The 18,374-nt window shown below is 42.2% G+C and overlaps 2 protein-coding genes across 6 annotated transcripts in view; one reads left to right on the forward strand and one right to left on the reverse strand.

The window, feature by feature from the left end:
- The window catches only part of LOC134474974 (uncharacterized), a 55,746-nt gene extending 37,919 nt beyond the window's left edge, over positions 1–17,827 (reverse strand). For all 4 annotated transcript variants that reach the window (XM_063244140.1, XM_063244144.1, XM_063244150.1 and 1 more), the window contains exon 1: positions 17,501–17,827. In XM_063244140.1, the coding sequence (XP_063100210.1) occupies positions 17,501–17,794 (294 nt within the window). In that variant the 5' untranslated portion in view covers positions 17,795–17,827. The remainder of the gene's footprint in view (positions 1–17,500) is intronic.
- Slf2 (SMC5-SMC6 complex localization factor 2) overlaps positions 17,197–18,374 on the forward strand; it is a 51,664-nt gene continuing 50,486 nt past the window's right edge. For both annotated transcript variants that reach the window (XM_063244014.1, XM_063244017.1), the window contains exon 1: positions 17,197–17,496. In XM_063244014.1, coding sequence (XP_063100084.1) covers positions 17,357–17,496 — 140 coding nt within the window. In that variant the 5' untranslated portion in view covers positions 17,197–17,356. The remainder of the gene's footprint in view (positions 17,497–18,374) is intronic.

Genomic DNA, 18,374 nt, shown 5'->3' on the forward strand with positions numbered 1-18,374 from the left:
ACAGTAGGAACCAGGCTCCAAATCTTCTCCTGCAGCCAAGATATGCCATGCAGGCCTGCTGCTGGACACGTGGGCAGTGGCGGCCAGTGTGGGACCCGCTGGGATATGAAGGGAAGCGGGACGCTGAGCACGCTGTACTGTTGAGCTGCTATGTTCAGGAGCTGCAGTGCATGGAACACAACTTCCACTTGACGATATTTTCACCGTAGGGTGGGTTCACTGAGATGTGGCCCATCAAAAGTCAGGTTTCCAAAAAAAAATAAAAAAGTCAGGTTTCCTTCCAGACATTGTCTGTGTACATGTTACAAGAATATGTATGTAGCCAGTGATTTAGCCCAGCAGCATACGCTCCTGCCTGGGAAGCGTAAGGTTATACGTTTGATCCCCGGTACCCCCCCCCCAAAAAAAGTAAATATCATATGCCTATCTTTAACAAGAAAACCCATACAGAAATGGGATTTCACTAGACGCAGTTTTGTGTACTTTGCTTTTTTCATTTACTATATCTCAATATGTCTTTTTATCAGGACATTGATATCCTTACAGTCCTAAATGTGTATGGTAATCCATGATAAATGGCTTCCACACTTATTTAATAATCCCTTTTTGGTCAAAAGTTGCAGCTCATACCTATAATCCAAGCACTCAGGAGACTGAGGCAGAAGGATCAATATGTTTGAGGCCAGCCTGGGCTACCCAGTGAATTAAAGACCAGCCTGAACTACACAATAAGACCCTGTCTCAAAAACAAAAAATCCCTTTTGGTGACCAGCTGGGCTGTTTCCAGCTAACAGGCTTCATTCACAGGTGAGCCCAGCTACTCCTCCCACTGTGCACCTTCCTCCCCCAGGCCTCCTCTTCCTTCCTTGTGTGGACCAAGCATCCTCCTTCTCCCACTCCCATTGGGGACTGCTATCTTTCCTTTGGGGGGATCCTATGCCTCGAAGTCTGACTAAGAAAAAGCCTGCCACATCCTGAGATCCCGCTTTATTAATGTCCCTGTTGACCACCGCACAGGGCATTTTGACTTGCGTGTTTACGTGGTGCCTGCCACCACTCCAACAAACAGGGAGCAGCAATAAGAACAAATGTGGTAGGGCTGGGGATTTAACTCAGCAGCATAAGTGCAAGTGTGTGGTCGAGAGTTCCATCCCTGGTACCAATAAAAAAGAAAAAGACAAAAAAAAAAAAAAAAGAACGAATGCGGTGTGCTATAAAATGTAAAAGGTTTTTACTTTAGCCGTCCTTGCCTCTGCTCCCAACCTACCTTACAAAGCAGTATATGAAATGCGTACTTCCCAAAGTTTTCCAACATCATGTCCAATTCAAACACAAGGTAAGGCCGATAGATTCTTTTTTTCTTTCCACCATTTGGATTGATTCTTTCTTCCATAACATACATTCTTCCCTGGCCTCAAAGTGTTTTCCTATTTTAAGAAAGATCTCTGTGACTCAGAGGCTCCTAGGCTGGCACTCTACTCCACAGGTTCCTGTCCTTCAGTGGTGGTTACCCTGAGCATTTGTCTTAAAAGTGTTATGTAAGGGGCTGGGGCTTTAGCTCAGCAGCATAAGTGCCTGCCTTGCCAGTTTGTAGTCGTGAGTTCGATCCCTGGTACCGATAAAAAAAGACCAAAAAAAAGTGTTATGTAAATAGGTAGGCTGCAATGTTCTGTGACTAACAATGTGAAAATGTCAGAACTTTAAGTCCTGAAGCCAGCCAATCCTGGGTGAGTCACATGTAACCTATAACAAAGGCCAGCAGAATGCATAAAACTTCCGGAGAGGGTGAACGGGGGCTGCCCACAGAAGGGGCAGATTTCGAGGTGGAATTCAATTCCAAAATGTGCTTTGAGTCTTAAGTGCCTTCTGGGTTGCTGCATCTGTGGACACCTGTTGTTTTGCCATTTGTTCTGCTGAATCAGAAATACCCGGAATCCCGGATCCCTGAAGCTGATCCAGACTTTCACACATGTCCACCTCTGAATTTTTCACATGTCATTTCAGATAGCAGCACTAGAAGCACCTCTGGAAAAGCAGGTGTGGCATTTCTAAACTATGCTCTACAAAATAAAAACAAAGCATACTTTTCTGCTTCTGATTGCCCAAGAAAGGCTGGTTTCTGCTCTGGTCAGAAAGAAGAATGCCAAGCAAGGATTTTGAGCTCAGAAAGAGAACACTATGGTCAGGAGCATGTGAGACACCTGCAGTCGAGGCCTTCTCACGCTTGTGTTTACCATACACCAAGGCCGGGCCAGAGCCCAGAGCTGTAAAGCGAAGAAGCTCGAGGGCAGGTGCATGCATGGGGTGAGTGGCCTGGAGAGGACGGGTAGAGGGCATCCAGGATGGCTCAGCCAGGGCTTTTCAAGGCAAGAAGCTCTCAGTTCTCGGTGGGCTGTAAATGACAAGTTAAAGCAGGGCAAGGAGACCAGTTTGGAAACCACGGCCAGAGATGTCACAAGGGCTGACCAGGACCTGCTCATTCTGAGTATCCAGAATATGTATTTTTTTTTCCTTGTGCAAAAAAGCCTTACAGATGGTATATGTGAAACAATTTTAGTAGACATGAACACAGTAGAAAACTGGGCGACAGTTTAAAAGACCAATAATGTTATATTACAAGGACAAAAAAAGTAATTAGATTATAGGTTAGCGGTCTGAATTTAGAGGTGAATGTTTATAATGTTATTGTATTCATTTATGTTTTACATTTCTAAAAAGAATCAAGTGTGTGTGTGTGTGTGTGTGTGTGTGTGTGTGTGTGTGAAACAGAAGAAAGATACAAATGCTATTGTGCTGCCGGGGGTGCACAATCTTACGGCCTGGTGACTGGTAGCACCTGAGAGCAGAGGTAACAGCGAGGCGTCAATGCGCTGCCAGGTCTCCGGCTCAGACTACAAGTTGGGGAAGATGACTGAGACACTCGCTGAGATAATATCAAGTCGGAGTTTTGGAAGAAAAGCAGATACGTTTTGTTTTACACACATGGAGTTTAAGAACCTAGTGAGCTGCTGGGTGCAGTGACACATGCCTGTAACCCCTATACTCTAGGGGTCTGAGACAGGAGGGGCCCAAGCCTGAGTAATTTAGCAATTTAGTGAGTCTGTCTCAAAATTTAAAAAAGTTTAAAAGGGCTGGGGATGTAGATCAGAGCAAATACCCTGGGTTCATCCCAAATACCACACACACAAAAACTGCCTCAAAACAAACACCTCTGCTACATCACGATACCTGCTGCACCGCCCAAGACAGCAGTCTTTGCTGGAAACACCAAACATAACACTAGCACAACTTGTCATCTAAAGTCAATAGCCCTTTTTAAAGAGATAAATAAGACAGACCTAGATAGACACAGATATGTATTTCAAAAAAAAATCACATATGCACTTAATAAAACATAAATTTTACAAATAAAGTAATGTTTATGTCTCTAGAGGCAACTGCTGTTAAACTGTCCTTTTCCTATGAGCGAGCTGGTCTCTTAAAGTGACTGGGGAGCCAGGCAATGGTGTACACCTACCATAACCCCAACTCTGAGAGGTAGGGGCATGAAGACTGTAAACTCGAGCATAACCTGGGCAACTTACTGACTTAAAGAGGACCATGTCTCAAAACTAAAGGGGTAGGGGATGCGGGGGACATAGCTAGGCTCCAAGGCCCTGAGTTCAATCCCCACTAAAGAAAAAAAGAGAATGATCAGGTATGGTAGCAAGTGCATGCCTGTAATTCCAGCACTAGGGAGGCTAAGGCAGGAGGATTGCTACAAGTTGGAGACGAGCATGGGCTACAAAGTGAATTCAAGGCCAGCCTGAACTGCATAGCAAAAGAAAGAAACAAAAAAGAAAGAAAGAAAACAAAACTAGCTGATAGCCATAAAACAATAGGCATTAGGAGTAATCTCCTGGGTAGAAAACTTGTTTGCCATGTGCAAGATTCCAAGTGTGATCCTTAGTTATAGAATTTTTGGAGCGACTAGAAAGATAGAAATATGAAATAAAGTGGCCTTTATTTTAAGAACACAGAGAGAGAACCCCTGACCACTGAAGTCTGGCTTTTCTCTCTGCCAGGCATGTGTTGTGGGGGGCATACATATAGTTTAGGTTTGGGATGGTGCCTAAGGGGCATTACTGATGCACAAGTAGCCCATTGGAATTCATTTCACACGTCCCAGGTAAATTGCCTAGGGGCACGGAAGATCAAGATAAAGCCCCTTGGTTCCGCCTCCCAGCCTCCCACCTCTTCAGCGTCCAGGGCAAAATCCTTTCACTTAGCACGTATACATATCCTTTGACCCAGCACAATTTCCCTTCTAATGTGTTTTAGAGCTAAACTTCCATGTTCACAAAAAAGGATATATCGGTCGGGTGCTAGGCCTGCTACCAAGAAGTTTCAGAGCGAGATATGGCGAGCAGTTTTCACAGGGCTATTGCCAGTCAAGAGAGAAAACAGACTTCTGGGAGAACATGGCAGACAGATAACAGCAGCTACGGAGGCTCTCTGAGAAAGCCAGCTTAAAATCCAGGAATGGTGTGGTGTGAGGAGTCCTAAGCAGGGGGAGATACACCCTGCTGACCCAGGAACAAACTAAGCTGAGAGAAAACAACTGGAAATGCAATCCCAATGCTATAACAGGAACAGATAAAATCTCAGCACGGAAGGTGGAACCTGCACTTCTGGAAGCCACGATTTGAATTTCCTGCTGCTGCTGCTGCGTCCCAATCCACACAACACGGAGAGAGAGCACGCGCGAAAGCTCTGAGAACGGAAATCAGCAAACCAAATGGAGTTGAGAGCGGGACTGGCGGGGACCCCTGCATTGAACTGCAGTGAGTGAGAGGAACAGGGACCCTTTCATAGACTAGGAGGCTCCAACAGAGGACATTCTGGGACCCAGCAGACTAGCTGAAACAGGACGCTGTAGTGACTTTAGTCGCATATTCCCCTCTCAAGCGGAACTGGTGGGGAGCTCTTAGCCTGGGTGACGCCGCGGACTAAGACCCAGTAGACTAGCCCAAACCAGGTCCCAGTGCCTGGCAGTGTACCCTAGCAGTGAAGCCTTTTAGTAGGTTGACCTGGAGGAGCGGGCCCAGCAGAGGCTACCCAGGTCTGTGTCTCCCTAGTACACTGCAGTGGGCGGGAACACCTAGCCGGCAGATTCAAACAAACTGCAACCTACAAAGAAAGAAACTGGGCCTCCTATACACACTTGTATGGAAGGAACAAAAAGTATGGGAAGAGGGAGCAACAAGAAAGGGTCCTCAATCCCCAATCCTGAGGACACTGATCCAGGAAAGGTAAATTCAAAGGAGAATGAAGACAGAAAACATGCAATATCAGGCACAGCACTAATAGACATAAAGTGATATCTCCGGAGCCTCATAGATGAGTTCAAAAGTGAAGTATTTAATGAAATAAAGCAAGATATAAGTAGAATAGTTAGAGAAATGCTAAGTACCGCCCAAGAAAAAACAGATAGTGGAATGGAAGAACAGAAAAAAAGGGGAGAACTGTTTGATGAAGAAAATAGAGAAAACATAGACTACGTGAAGCAGGTTCAAAGAGATTACCAGGAAACTAAAAACTCTATTGAAAGCTGGCAAAAAAGCTTGAAAGAAACTAAGGATAGATTATCTGAACTGGAGGACAGATTTGTAAGGTGGGAGCATGAAATGAAAAACTTCTTAAAAATAACAAGAAAACAAACAGCAATAATACAAAGGCTAGAAGATGATAAGAGGATCTATAACTTAAGAATTAAGAATGTAAAAGAAGAAGTAGGGACACAAACAAATGAACTACAAAGGCTATTCACAGAAATAATCCAGGAGAATTTCCCGAATTTAGCAAAAGGTAAAGATACTCACATGTATGAGGCATACAGGACCCCAGCCACCTACAACCCAAACAGAACTACACACAGGCATATAATAATCAAAATTCCAGAAATCCAATATAAGAACAGAATATTAAACCCGTCAGAGACAAGAAACAGATCACTTACAAGGGAACACCCATCAGAATTACAGCAGACTTCTCAGCACAAACCATCAAATCACAAAGAGTGTGGGGGGAAATAATTCAAGCTTTGAAAGATAATAACCTCCAGCCAAGATTGATATATCCTGCACAATTGTCCCTAGAAACTGATGGAAAAACAAGGTGCTTCCAGGATAAAGAGGAACTAGAGGAATTGGTAACCACCAATTCAACTCTACAGAGAATACTACAGGACATTCTAAAAAAGAAAAATTCCAAGATTCCAGAAACAGTGGCTGAGAGGCCACAATGAATGGCGCAGAAAGTGAAATGAAGAAGTCAAACTGACAACTAATGACAGAAAAAGAGCTCAACAGAAATGAGGCAGAGAAGGTTGGATAGTAGGAACAGCTATTTTGGAGAAAACAAGACATCATAATAGCTAGTGCTGACTTAACATCATCTTGTTTTGAAGTCCCATCAAGCTTTTGTTCTTTTGTCTCCATTGGTCTTAACATGTTGTATCTTATTGGATTTATATGTGATAATATAAAAATTTTTATAGACAAGGACACAAACCATTGTTCATTTTTTGTTAGTTGATTCTAAATACCCTGTAATATTGTCATTATCTTGAATGGTTTTACATTGTCTTGCTATGTTTGATGCTACAGTATATGAAGTTATACTCAAAGATTTCAAGGAAAGAGACACTATGGTAACTACTTTTATGTCAGGATATCTTGTGGTGAAACACTATTTTGCTTAAATGGTTATGTTTTGACCTGCGCTGTTTTGTTGTTATGTCCTCTTTTATCTCAATCTCCTTTTTTTTTTATTATTTACTTTTTTATTTTTATCTTTTTAATTAAGGAAAAAATAAATAAAAATAGCAGGATATATTATAGTAACCCACTTTGATTTCCTATTAACTTGATTTGAAACCCTGTATTGCTCTCACCATCTTGTTTTGACTGATTTTCCTCTATTCTGTTTTGCTTGATAGTACCAAGTTCGAGAGTATAGGCAACAACTGTGAAGACAATAAGATTCATTATGATGCCCATTCTGGTTTGACTATTATCTTCTTTTGAAGTCCTGTAATGTCTCCAATATTTTGGTTTTATTGGTTTTGTTCAATTTTATTATAACTGATGATATAGGCAATTCTTTTTAAGATAGCAAGAGGCATTATGGTAACTATTGTTGATCACCTTGTATTTTGTTTTTACATTATGTATTATGTCCATCCTTTTGATTTGACTGACTCTGTTTTGTTATGTCACATTTGGTTTTATTCTCTTGAAAAAAAGGTAATAAGAACTGCAGGAGTAATAAAACCCAAAATGTGTAATTGTCATTGTACAAAAGAGAGGAAAAGAAAGTGCTCTAAAGGATATAACTGCATGTATATTTAAGTGTATAAGATAGGTAACCATATTACTGAATTTTGTTGGATCATTGAACAGAACCGTTTGAAGTCTTACTGTTTGAATGTCCACTTTATATGCTTTAATTTTGTAACTTGAACAACTATTTCTAAGATGACAATATGTAATCTATTAACTAGTGATTTCCTGTTTATTTTTTCTGAAATTCTGTATAACTTGTACCCTTTTTCTGTTTTTTTTTCTTTTTTCCTTAAACAAAAAATAAATAAAGAGGAAAAACAAACCAACAGACAAGAAAAACAAAAGCGACAACAACAAAAACCCAAAATCAATGGGAATTTCTTGTACTTTTAATAGTTGTAATACGGTAAAGAAAAAAGTCAGGTTTTTGCAAACATAATGACTTCATTATAAAGAATTAATCCGAAGAGATGCAAAGAATTTTTAAAACAACATCTCCATAAACAATCATTATCTTTAACATTGTTTGACTTTTTATGGGCAGGAAAATAATGTGATAAGCCTGGATTTATAAAAACTGGGCTGTGTTATAATTACTTTTTATTTTTAGAGTGTTCTCCTTAAGTTTTATACTGGAAGACATTCATATATTAAACTTACTTTTATTTGATTTTTAACAAACGAAAAAAAAAACCTTAGTACAATTTCAAGAATTATTGATATATTTCCTAAATGAGGTCCCTGTAGATTAGAAGAGGGATTGTGAAAAACATTGCAATTTGGAATGTTTTTAAAAATTTGGTGCTTCAAATTTAATATTAATGAGACATGAGGCCAATACGTACGACTTTTTAAAATTTTATCATAAATTGTATTAGGAAACTTCTTCAGAATTTGTAATGTTTAATCTGTTTATTAACCATATCTGTACTACTTCCTTCTATTTTATATCAAATTGAGTAAAATGCTTGCCACCAGTCTTTCCCAATTATAGCTTAATTGGCTAGAATTTTTTATAAGCAAATTTTCGAAAAGACAAGGCTTTTAAAAAACTATCTTTTTAGAAAAAGAAATCTTGACTTCTCAGATAAAATAATACTGGAAGTATCAAAGGGAGGGCTAACTTTATAAAATTAAAACATTTAGAAATAATATTAAAATAGGTTTAGGAATATGAAAATCTTCATTTTAGGAAAAAGAGTCACACTAAATTATTTAGCTCTTGTTTTGAATTTTTTTCTCTTTAACTGTAAATGCATCATGATCTTTCATAATGTAACATGGTTGCAAAATAAAGTATATTTCATTTTCAAAAAAAAACCGGATATATCAAAGTACTCACTCCAGTGGCAGTAGTACCACTAGTACCAAACACTGAAGGCGAACTAGTCCAGTCCAGATAAGGGATGAGTTAAATAAACAATAACCAATCACATGAGGCTGTGCCATGGAAGTACAGCACCCTTCTGGACACTGTCCTGGCAACCCAAATCAGTCCTTTTGTTTACATAAACACTAACAGAATACACTGCTCTGTGAATTATGTTTTCATTTAATATAGCACAGAGATTATGGCATGCCGGTTACAATAGCTAAAGCTTATACACTGCAGGCACTGTTGTATGTGTTCTACTTGTATGAAATTTAAAACTCAAAAAACACACAGCAGGTACTACCACCGTACCTTGTGCATATGAGCACAGTCTCACAGAGACAAGGTCACAGACCTGCTGAGTGTCAGGGCTGGGATTTAAACCCAGGCCGCAGGTCACATTTATCCACAACACAGCTTGTATATCTAACTTTAATTTCCTAAGCACTTGACAGTCTGCTGTGTGGATGCCTCACCATTTATGTAACTAGTTCCCTACCCCTGGACTAGTTGTTCCTTTGCAGTCTTTTGCCACTGCTAACGCTGCTGTGAATACCATTACACATCCACCTTTGTGAACTTGGAAGTAGATCCTAATATACTTTAGAAAGCAAATTGCTGGGCCGAAGGATGTATGTATTTTACATTTTTGCAAGACAATGGTCATTCGTCCTCTTGGATGTCCAGGGGCATTGCTCATAGGTAACATATGTCTCCAGAATATTTGTTGGTAGAACCTATAGCTATACCATTTACCCCAAGGTAACTCTTGGGAATACAGCCCTGACCTTACCCCCAAAGTTTGCCAAGGAACATCTTACTCTTATTATTGTTTTGCATCACTCTAGTGTATCAAGTCTTTGGAAACAAAATGCATCATTCTATGAACAGCATTGTTTTTAGCAGTAATGCTTCTATTTATAAAATGCAGTAATTCTCTGAACACTGAAAATTAGGTGAATGCTAGCAGTAAGCTGCAATTTTTTTTTTCCTAAACAGAAAAAGGGTTAAGAATGCTAAGTGAGAATCTTGCCAACTTCCTGTAACACTCCTCTGGCATCAAAAGCATTCACTCTTTCTTCCTCTTTGGGCTCCAAAAGACATCTGCTCTAAAAGAGTTGGTCTTGGCAGGGCATGATAAGGAATACCTGTAACCCCAGCTTCAAGGGAAGCTGAGGCCGGACTGTATGTTCAAGGCCAACCTAGGCAGCTCAGGAGTAGAGCACTTACTTAGTATGTGTAAAGCCTACGTTCAGTCCCCAGTACTCCAAGGGGAACAATCACATAATGCTGTCAAAACAAATGAGTGTCAAGGTAGGTGTCAGCCTCAATGACTATGTGTATTCACTGCAGGTCTTGTCCAACCACTCCCCTTTAAAAACCTCTTTGGGAGGCTGGGGATTTAGCTCAGCGGCATAAGCGCCTGCTTTGCAAGCAGGCAGTCGTGAGTTCGATCCCTGGTACCGGTAAAAACGAAAAAGACAAAAAAAAAAACCTCTTTGGGGGCCAAAGGACACCCATCTTCAGAGGCCATCTTATCATGATGGATAGAGGCTCAGTACTTCAGTGTTGATAAGGCTTAAAGATTGCAAATTGGACAGTAGGGAATGACCCTGAAGAGGCATCTTGGAACTTAACCAAGGGGTCTTGGCTGGGATGTAGCTCAGCAGTACAGCACTTGCCTAGCACGTGGGAGGTACTGTGTTCATCCCCGGCAGTACAAAGCAAAGCAAAGCAAAGCAAAACCAACATCCCGACAGGCATGCTGAATTCTGTGAAGAACTTTGCAGCGATGTGACATAATCCTGGCTCCAGAAGGCTCTCTTTAGTTCTTTCTCCCTCTTGTGTCATTTGCCTTTCACAACCATTTCTTACCAGCAGTCACAAAGAGGGCCACCTTAGCCCTCTCCATCTAGAAGCTGTTACAGTATGGAAAGGAAGAAGGAAATTTGCTAGAGAAAGACAAACTTGATTTCCCTTAGTATACTCTCAAAACACAGAGTGCAAACATGTGGGGATTTCTTCTCACCAGTGAGCAGCAATTCTATGGCCAGATGCTGGCTGTTGGTGCTGGTTGTTGATTGGACGCTGGTTGGATTCTTTAACTCAAATCAGTTCTAATGCCATGGCATCAGATCCTCCACACTGAGGAGGCAGTTCTGTAAGAATGTCCCGTACTTCAGAGGCCACTCACAAGTCCAAGCCTCCAGAACTTCTGACCAACCACATGTAAACACAAGTTGACTCCCACACTGAATCACTTCATTTCAAGAGTGGCTCATAGAACTCAGGAAAGCTGCTTACTGATTTACGATGGAGGTTATTTTAAGGAGTACAAATAAACAGCGAGATGAACAAATATACAGAACAAGATCCAGATGGGATCAGAGTGCAGGAGGTTCTACTGTTGATTTCCTCTCAGCACCCAAAAGCAAAGCATTCCAAGACCCTCTCAAGATACTGAAACCCACAGGTGTTCAAGTCCCTCATATAAGATGCCAGATCATATAAGATACTTTTAGATACATATCCTCTTCTATCCTTTGAACCATCTCTGCAGCCAGTACTTATGATACCTAATACAAGAAATGCTCTGTAGTCAATATTCTGTACTCTCCGGGGAACAATGGGGAGAAAACAGTCTATGCTGAAAGATTAGTATGGACACAACCATCCTGGGCTGAAGTGCACAGCACAGGAAAAACGGGTGAGTCAAATGCCGGTGAGCGCTAGAGGAAGCCCTGGGTCTGTAACTGGGCTGGCAGCTGCAGCAAGGTGTGCCCACGTGGTGCCTCTTTTCCATGGACTCAGCATAATACTTGCTTGAAGTACAAATTCAACTTTTGGTTTTTTGGAATTTTCTGAAATTCTTTTCAAATATTTACAATCCATAGCTGGCTGATATGGACTAAGAACCCCCAGTTACAGAGGGCTGACTATACAGAGTAGGAAGGAGTCGGGGTACCCATGGCACTCCCTCTCCAGCCTCCCCATCCCCAAAGGGGAGTCAAACCCATATCATGTCCCCAGTCCCTCGCCAGCTGGAGTGACCAAAGAAAGCCTAGTTCTTGTCCCAAAAAAGCTTGTGCTGTTTAGTGCCACCCACATGGAAAAGTATAGAGTATCAACACATGAAACAGCAATGCTTTTCAAACACTTCAACTACAAACCACAACAGCAGGGCTACAGAAACATTTATACCATCATCATCATGGAAAATTAATGTGCAACTGGATAAGTAAAACTGTTTGCAAACAACATGTGTTAGTGAATATTAGTATTCACTATTCTGTTGTAATGCCATCAGTACCATTACATCAGTTACAAAACCCTCCAGTAGCATGCTAACCAACGGTGAGAAACACCTGACTGCAGGCTAAGTCTCCCAAACCAGTATCTTCCTGTCTGTTCTTTTCTGTTTGTTTGGTTGGTTGATTTTTGCTTTTGAAACACAGTCTCACTGGGGCTGGGGATTTAGCTCAGCGGCATAAGCGCCTGCCTTGCAAGCAGGCAGTCGTGAGTTCGATCCCTGGTACCGATAAAAATGAAAAAGACAAAAAAAAAAAAAAAACCACAGTCTCACTACATAGTTCAGGTTGGCCTTGAACTCATTATGTAGCTTAGGCTGACCTTGAACTTAAAGTGATCTTTCTGTATCAACCTCCTGAATGATGGGACTACAGGAGTATACCACCATACCCAACTCATATTTTAGATGTACAAATAATCTGTTTATGCCTACTACCAGTGGCTAACAAGATGACTCGAAATTTGGATAGTTAGAGAGGGATAACATTTTTACCATTTATTATTTATTTGTTCTTATAATTATTTTCAATTTTAAAAAGGTGACATTGATTTTCCATGTATGTACATCTTAAAAGTTTTCTTCTAAAACAAAAATACCTAATTTTAAAAATAGTTTAAAGAGAAAAAGGTGGGCATGGTGGCACATGCCTGTAATACCAGCACTCAGGAGACAGGAAGATTGCTGCAAGTTCAACACCGGCCTGTGCTACAAAGTGAGCCCAAGACCAGCCTGAACTGCATAGGAGATCTGCCTTAAAAAGACCAAAATAAATTGTGGGAGATAACTCCAGTGACTCCCCTTGAATGCAAAACAATTACTGCACCTCTGATTGTTTGGATACTTATTTCTTTATACTGATATGTAGAGAGCTGGCTATGGTGTTTCCTTCTCTCTTCATTTGGCTTTAAGCATTGCAAATAAGGCTACCTGGTATGTAATCTCTAAAGCCAACAGACAGTCCTGTCTCCTCCTCCTCTCCTGGCATAGTGTTCTCTGTATAAGGATATGAACACGGTGGGATATTAGAGCTAATAGCTCCAGGAATGTCAACTGGGTGGGAGCCTCAAAGCAAAGAGGCTATGACTCTCCAAGGCACAAGAGTTTGCATATCAGAAACCAAAGCGACAGCCTCCCAAAACAATTCAGTTGCCACCTTAATTAGATTATGTGAATTGATCGTTCTGCATATCTTTATCTCTGTAATTTACAGAGGTGCCTTTCTCCCACCTGACCAGCCAGCTCAAGTTACTCACCTAATTCCCAGCATCCTCACTGTCACTTATCCCTGAGCCACCCCCCTTCTTCACAAGATAATAAATGCTGGGAGAGGCCTAGGATCAAGGCCTTTGCCTGCACATCTTCATGGGGATTAGACTTAGGACCCCTTGGCAGCCCTTAACTTGGAATATGTCTTGGTGTCTTTACTCTCCCTGTGGGTTGCATTGTTGGTGGTAGATTGGAATTAATTTGCTGGGATTCCATTAACATCTCAATGGGATTACAAATATAACTTTCTGGATTGTGGGGAAACTAGAAAGAGGATTACAATACTTGGACAACTGCACACAGTATGGGATTACAATATAAATAAATAAAATAAAAATAAAGTAGCTTAAAGAAAAACATTAACAGTATAGGAGATCTTTAGGTATGTCAAAAATCAGAAATGTTTCTTACACATGTGTGGGAAACTGTCCTATACCATTCCATAATGGAATAACAAGAGCTGATTTTTGTTAACATCAGATCTGCTTTTCCAGTTTTACTAATTACTCCCAGAAAGTCTGGACTGCCTGATATTATATTACTTTTGACACTTCTCCAGCAGCCCCTGAAACCGATCCAGGCTTTTTCTAATCATTTGTTGGGCAATTTTGAGTTCAGCAGCATTTGCTGTGAGCACACCTTCCCTTCTCCAAAAATTACATGGCCCTTTTCCCCATTAGGCTTTTAAGCTAATTCTTTAGTTTCTTGCATCTATCCTTGTCCCCTCTCGGCCACTCTCTATTACTGTCACCTACAATACACACACTCCTGTGCCTGCCCCTATTTCAGCCCTGCAGCAGACAGCTCTGTCCTTTGGCTTTCCCTTTAAGAGCCTTGGGCTTGAACCACAGTGTACTCATCTCAGAGCGAATCTGAAGTTACTTTTCAGATTCTGTGTTTTAGTAACATTCTTTGTAACTTACTGATCTGTTAGGTCCCACTTCCTGCATCCTAAGGTACAGGATGAACCCATCTGCCCAAGACACTTTCATCTTTGTGACTGCTGGCACTCTGGCAGCTGCTGTGCCATCACTCCTCTCCACACACAGCCTTGAGCTTGGCTCTCCCAGGGCATCTCCTCCAGTACTTTTTAACATTGTTTCCACAGTAGTCCACCCCTTCCCATCAGGGCCAGAAACCTGTCCTGTTGTCTTCCACAACTCAAGTTGGTAAAGGGTGCTGAGCTATTCCCCATAAAAGCTTAATGAAGCCACTTTAATCCTTTGGTCTTTGCTCCCTCATCCCCTTGCCCAAAAACCTTCCCAGACTTGACTTTATGATCACCCAGACTTCGTTTTTCCAATTCTTCTTTTTTTTTTTTTTTTGGTATCAGGGACTGACCTCATGACCTTGCACTTGCTAAGCAGGCACTTACACCACTGAGCTAAATCCCCAGCCCATTTTTCCAATTCTTGCTAAGGGTTGATTTCCAGTTTCTAAGTCAGTCTTGCTTAGATCCCTTTCCCCCAGGCTCACCTTTCTCCATGTGAATGCACACAACTCTTTGACATTCTTTACCTATGTACTTTCCTGTCATTTATTGCCAACCCACCATAAATTAAAGCATAAAACACCCTAACACAAGGTTGAGAGATAGTTCTGTAGTAGAGCGCATGCCTACCATGCTTCAGGCCCTTGAGTGCAATCCCAAGCACACAAAAAGAAAGGGGGTAAAAAAGGTCTTACAATTATGTTGTGCTTCTGTGGTATAATATGCACACTTAAAAGTGGGAGAAGGTGCATAAATACAAAATAAAGGTCAACTTTGTGAGAGAAGAGCATGAGATGCCACCAGCCATCCTTGTTAGCATGAAAAACGCATCTCACTCTGCCAACCAAATCTGTATCATTCTTCTACAGTTTAAACAAAGAAGAGCCTGGCTACTTAGTGAGGATTTAGATAACTACTTCCTTGTTAAGAAGAGATTTTTTTAAATTGTGTTTTCATTATGATTGTATCTCCATTTATTGATCAAAGGATTTCTTGCCTCACTTAACTCTATAATCTGTTGCTCAGATTAAGAAAATGTGAATACTATTGTTTGATAGCATGAATACAGACTTTAAAGTGATACCTTAGAGGTAGGATGATTCAAATACTATAATCCAAGAAAAGCAACTAATTGATCACACAGAACATGTTTTATGCATTATTCTTTTTATGGACTGAGCATGGAATGAAATGAATCTGATTAAATGTTTTGTAGATGTGCTCTGTTACAGAAGCAGGTATTTTCTTACATAGAAACAGCCAACAGAAAGCACTAAGTCAAAAAATAGGAAAACAATACAATCAAAAAGCTCTTAGCAAACCAATGTATAAGCCATTATTCATTTCAACACATTTCTAGCAACTATCATATTCCTTTTTATGTAGGGAATAACACTCATATAAAAGCAGCATAATAAATTCTCAGTTGCAAGGAGAAACATGCCATTTCAGTTAATCCTTTCTTGTACTACCACTGCCTATAGCTGTGCCTACAAACTTGGATGAATGACAGCTCTCTATGTTCACAGTTTCTTTTACCCTCTATTTTGCCAGCCTGTTGGCCACTTTATTCCTCATGAATTCTTCCTGGATGGCTACCAGGGGAGAAAAAGGAGATGAATTTCAGGGCAGTCCAGCATGCTTAGTGACAGAAGCAGTTCAATCTCAATACAGTACACTTAACAGATCTACCCGAATTCTTTTGTGCCATTTAAGATTTTTGCTCCATCCAACTAAATGAACACCCCTGTTCATTTAAGATTGGACATTCTGGAAATTGATATTTTGGTTATTAACAGTTGTTTAACAGTATCTGCCCTGTCCCTGGAAGACTTTTTGGGGAAGTTAAGTTCACTGCCAGTGTCTGGAGAATAAAGGAAAGGGTGCAATAATCAGTACCAATTACACGAGGGAAACTGAACTATCCAGTTCACACTGCTTTCTTCATTTACGGCTTATAATTGCCTGGAAAGTAATATACCCCTTATACAGACCTGGAAATTGAGGCTCGGATACAGTCTCTCAATTTATAGGGAAACCGGGTTAGCAGCCTCCAAGCACAAGCCTGCGGACTGCCGGTACTATACTAGGTACTATACTAGTCACTATGCATACTTGTAAGCTGATTCCACGTCCTTTCAAAAAATCCCCATGGAAGCCTTCGGTGGGGACATCACTGATAATGCAAGAAACAAAATGCTTTTGTGGTTTAACAACTGTATTTCAATGTCGGGTTTTTTTTTCCCCCCTTCGTATAAAGCTCAGACACACACGCGTAAATATTGCGTTTCTCTTATATGAACCTAAATATAAATCAGGCTGAAAATTGAAAATACAGTGAATAGGGAACAAGATCACTTGCAAAACGGAGAGGGAGGTAGAGAAGGGGAAAGAAAAAGAACTGAGATGTTTACATACAGCTTCTCACTTCCCACAGGGAAGGTGGCCACTCTGTATATAGTACAAATACGTAATAAAAATTAAAAAAGGAAAATAGCTGCGATTAACAAACCCTCACGGCCAGGTTTCAGATTGGCTACACAACCTCCCACGGACCCGGTGATAGCACAGGTTAGTGACAATGTAACCAGCAACTGGGCTGTCTGCGGCACAGCTGAAGGAACAGGAGCCCAAGCGCCAGACGCCCAAGCCCAAGGCCGCTGCCGCGGCCAGCTCGCCCCCACCGCCCCCACCGCCCCCACCACCCCCACCGCCCCCACCGCATCCTCGCGACCTCCGCACACGTGACGGGGCGGGGCGGGGCGGATGGGCGGCTTTCTCCCGCCCCTTCCCTCCCCCTCCTGAAGCCCACCTCCTCCGGAGAGGCTGCGGCTATTGCCCTACCACCAGGATGACTGTGGTGACAGCCAATCAGGATGCGGCTCTCCCATTAAGTCCCGCCTCCGCCGGTCCCCTCGGTCCTTCCCGCTCACTCTGGAGTCACTTCCGAAGAGTGAGAACCGCCATGAAGAGAGAAGCGGGTGCCGCCCACCTCTGCTCCCACAGCGTTCCCGGGTACCAGCGGCACGACGGCAACCACGCACCCAAGCTCTCCAGCCACAGCTCATGCCGCCGTCGCCAGCGGCGCCGACATGACAAGGCGCTGCATGCCCGCTAGGCCAGGTTTCCCCTCGTCCCCAGCCCCGGGGTCATCGCCCCCGCGCTGCCATCTGAGACCCGATAGTACCGCCCCTGCCGCAGCGGGAAAGAGAGCAAAGAGTCCTGGGGACAGGTACCGTGCAGAGGGCTGAGAAGGGGCCGGGCCGCGGGGGCAGGGCTGAGGGAGGCCGGGGACGGCGCTCGGGCTTCCGTCGTTCTCCGTGAACGCGGGCCTGCTTTCTGGGCCGCGCGCCCTCGCCCCGCCCCGCGTAGGGGGGCTGCCGGGAGCGCGGCTTCCGGTCCCGCGGTCGGGTCGCGCTCGCGCTGGGGCTCGGGCTAGGACCGCTGGCCTGCGCGGCGGCCAGAGCCCGCCCGGCGGACGCGATTATTGTCCTGGAAAGCTGGACCCGGGTCCCTAAGTGTTGACGCATGTTTAGGTGATTTTCTGCAGTTCTAAGGTCTGATTCTAGTGGGTTAGTAAGTTTTCAGTATTGCGAATCAAGTTATATAAGAAGCGGTGAGGAAAACCGTACGGATTTATAGTCCAGTGTACACGATAATTCATCATTTACAAGGAATTACATTTTTAAAATGTGATGGTTTTCTCTTTCAGTATCTATACCTTTCCAAGAACGCGGTTTTTTGTATAGCTTTTGTGGGAGCTATGTAAAGATGGAGAATTTGATGAAATGACATCCTTTGACAATAAAACATGTTTACATTCCCTACGAACTTGGTACTGTCTTTTTTACTTTTAAGTTCAAAAGCTTGTAACAGAAACTTAATAGTAAATGGATGTTCTAATATTGTGGTGCAAGTACACAATCCCGTATCTTAATCCAGAAAGCTATGAAAACCAAACGTGAATTTTCAGTGAGTTTAGCACCATGTCTGTCTTGGCAGCCAACCTGGCCGGAAGTAGTGTGAGGCTCTTTGTAGTGTTTAGTACTTTAAGTGTGAATATTCCTGTCTTGCTGGAGAAATTGTTACGCGTTTGATTACATGTTGCAG

Source organism: Cavia porcellus, unplaced genomic scaffold, assembly GCF_034190915.1.
Source record: "Cavia porcellus strain 051 isolate PalLab524CR breed Dunkin Hartley unplaced genomic scaffold, mCavPor4.1 scaffold_2, whole genome shotgun sequence".
NCBI classification, from domain to species: domain Eukaryota; kingdom Metazoa; phylum Chordata; class Mammalia; order Rodentia; family Caviidae; genus Cavia; species Cavia porcellus.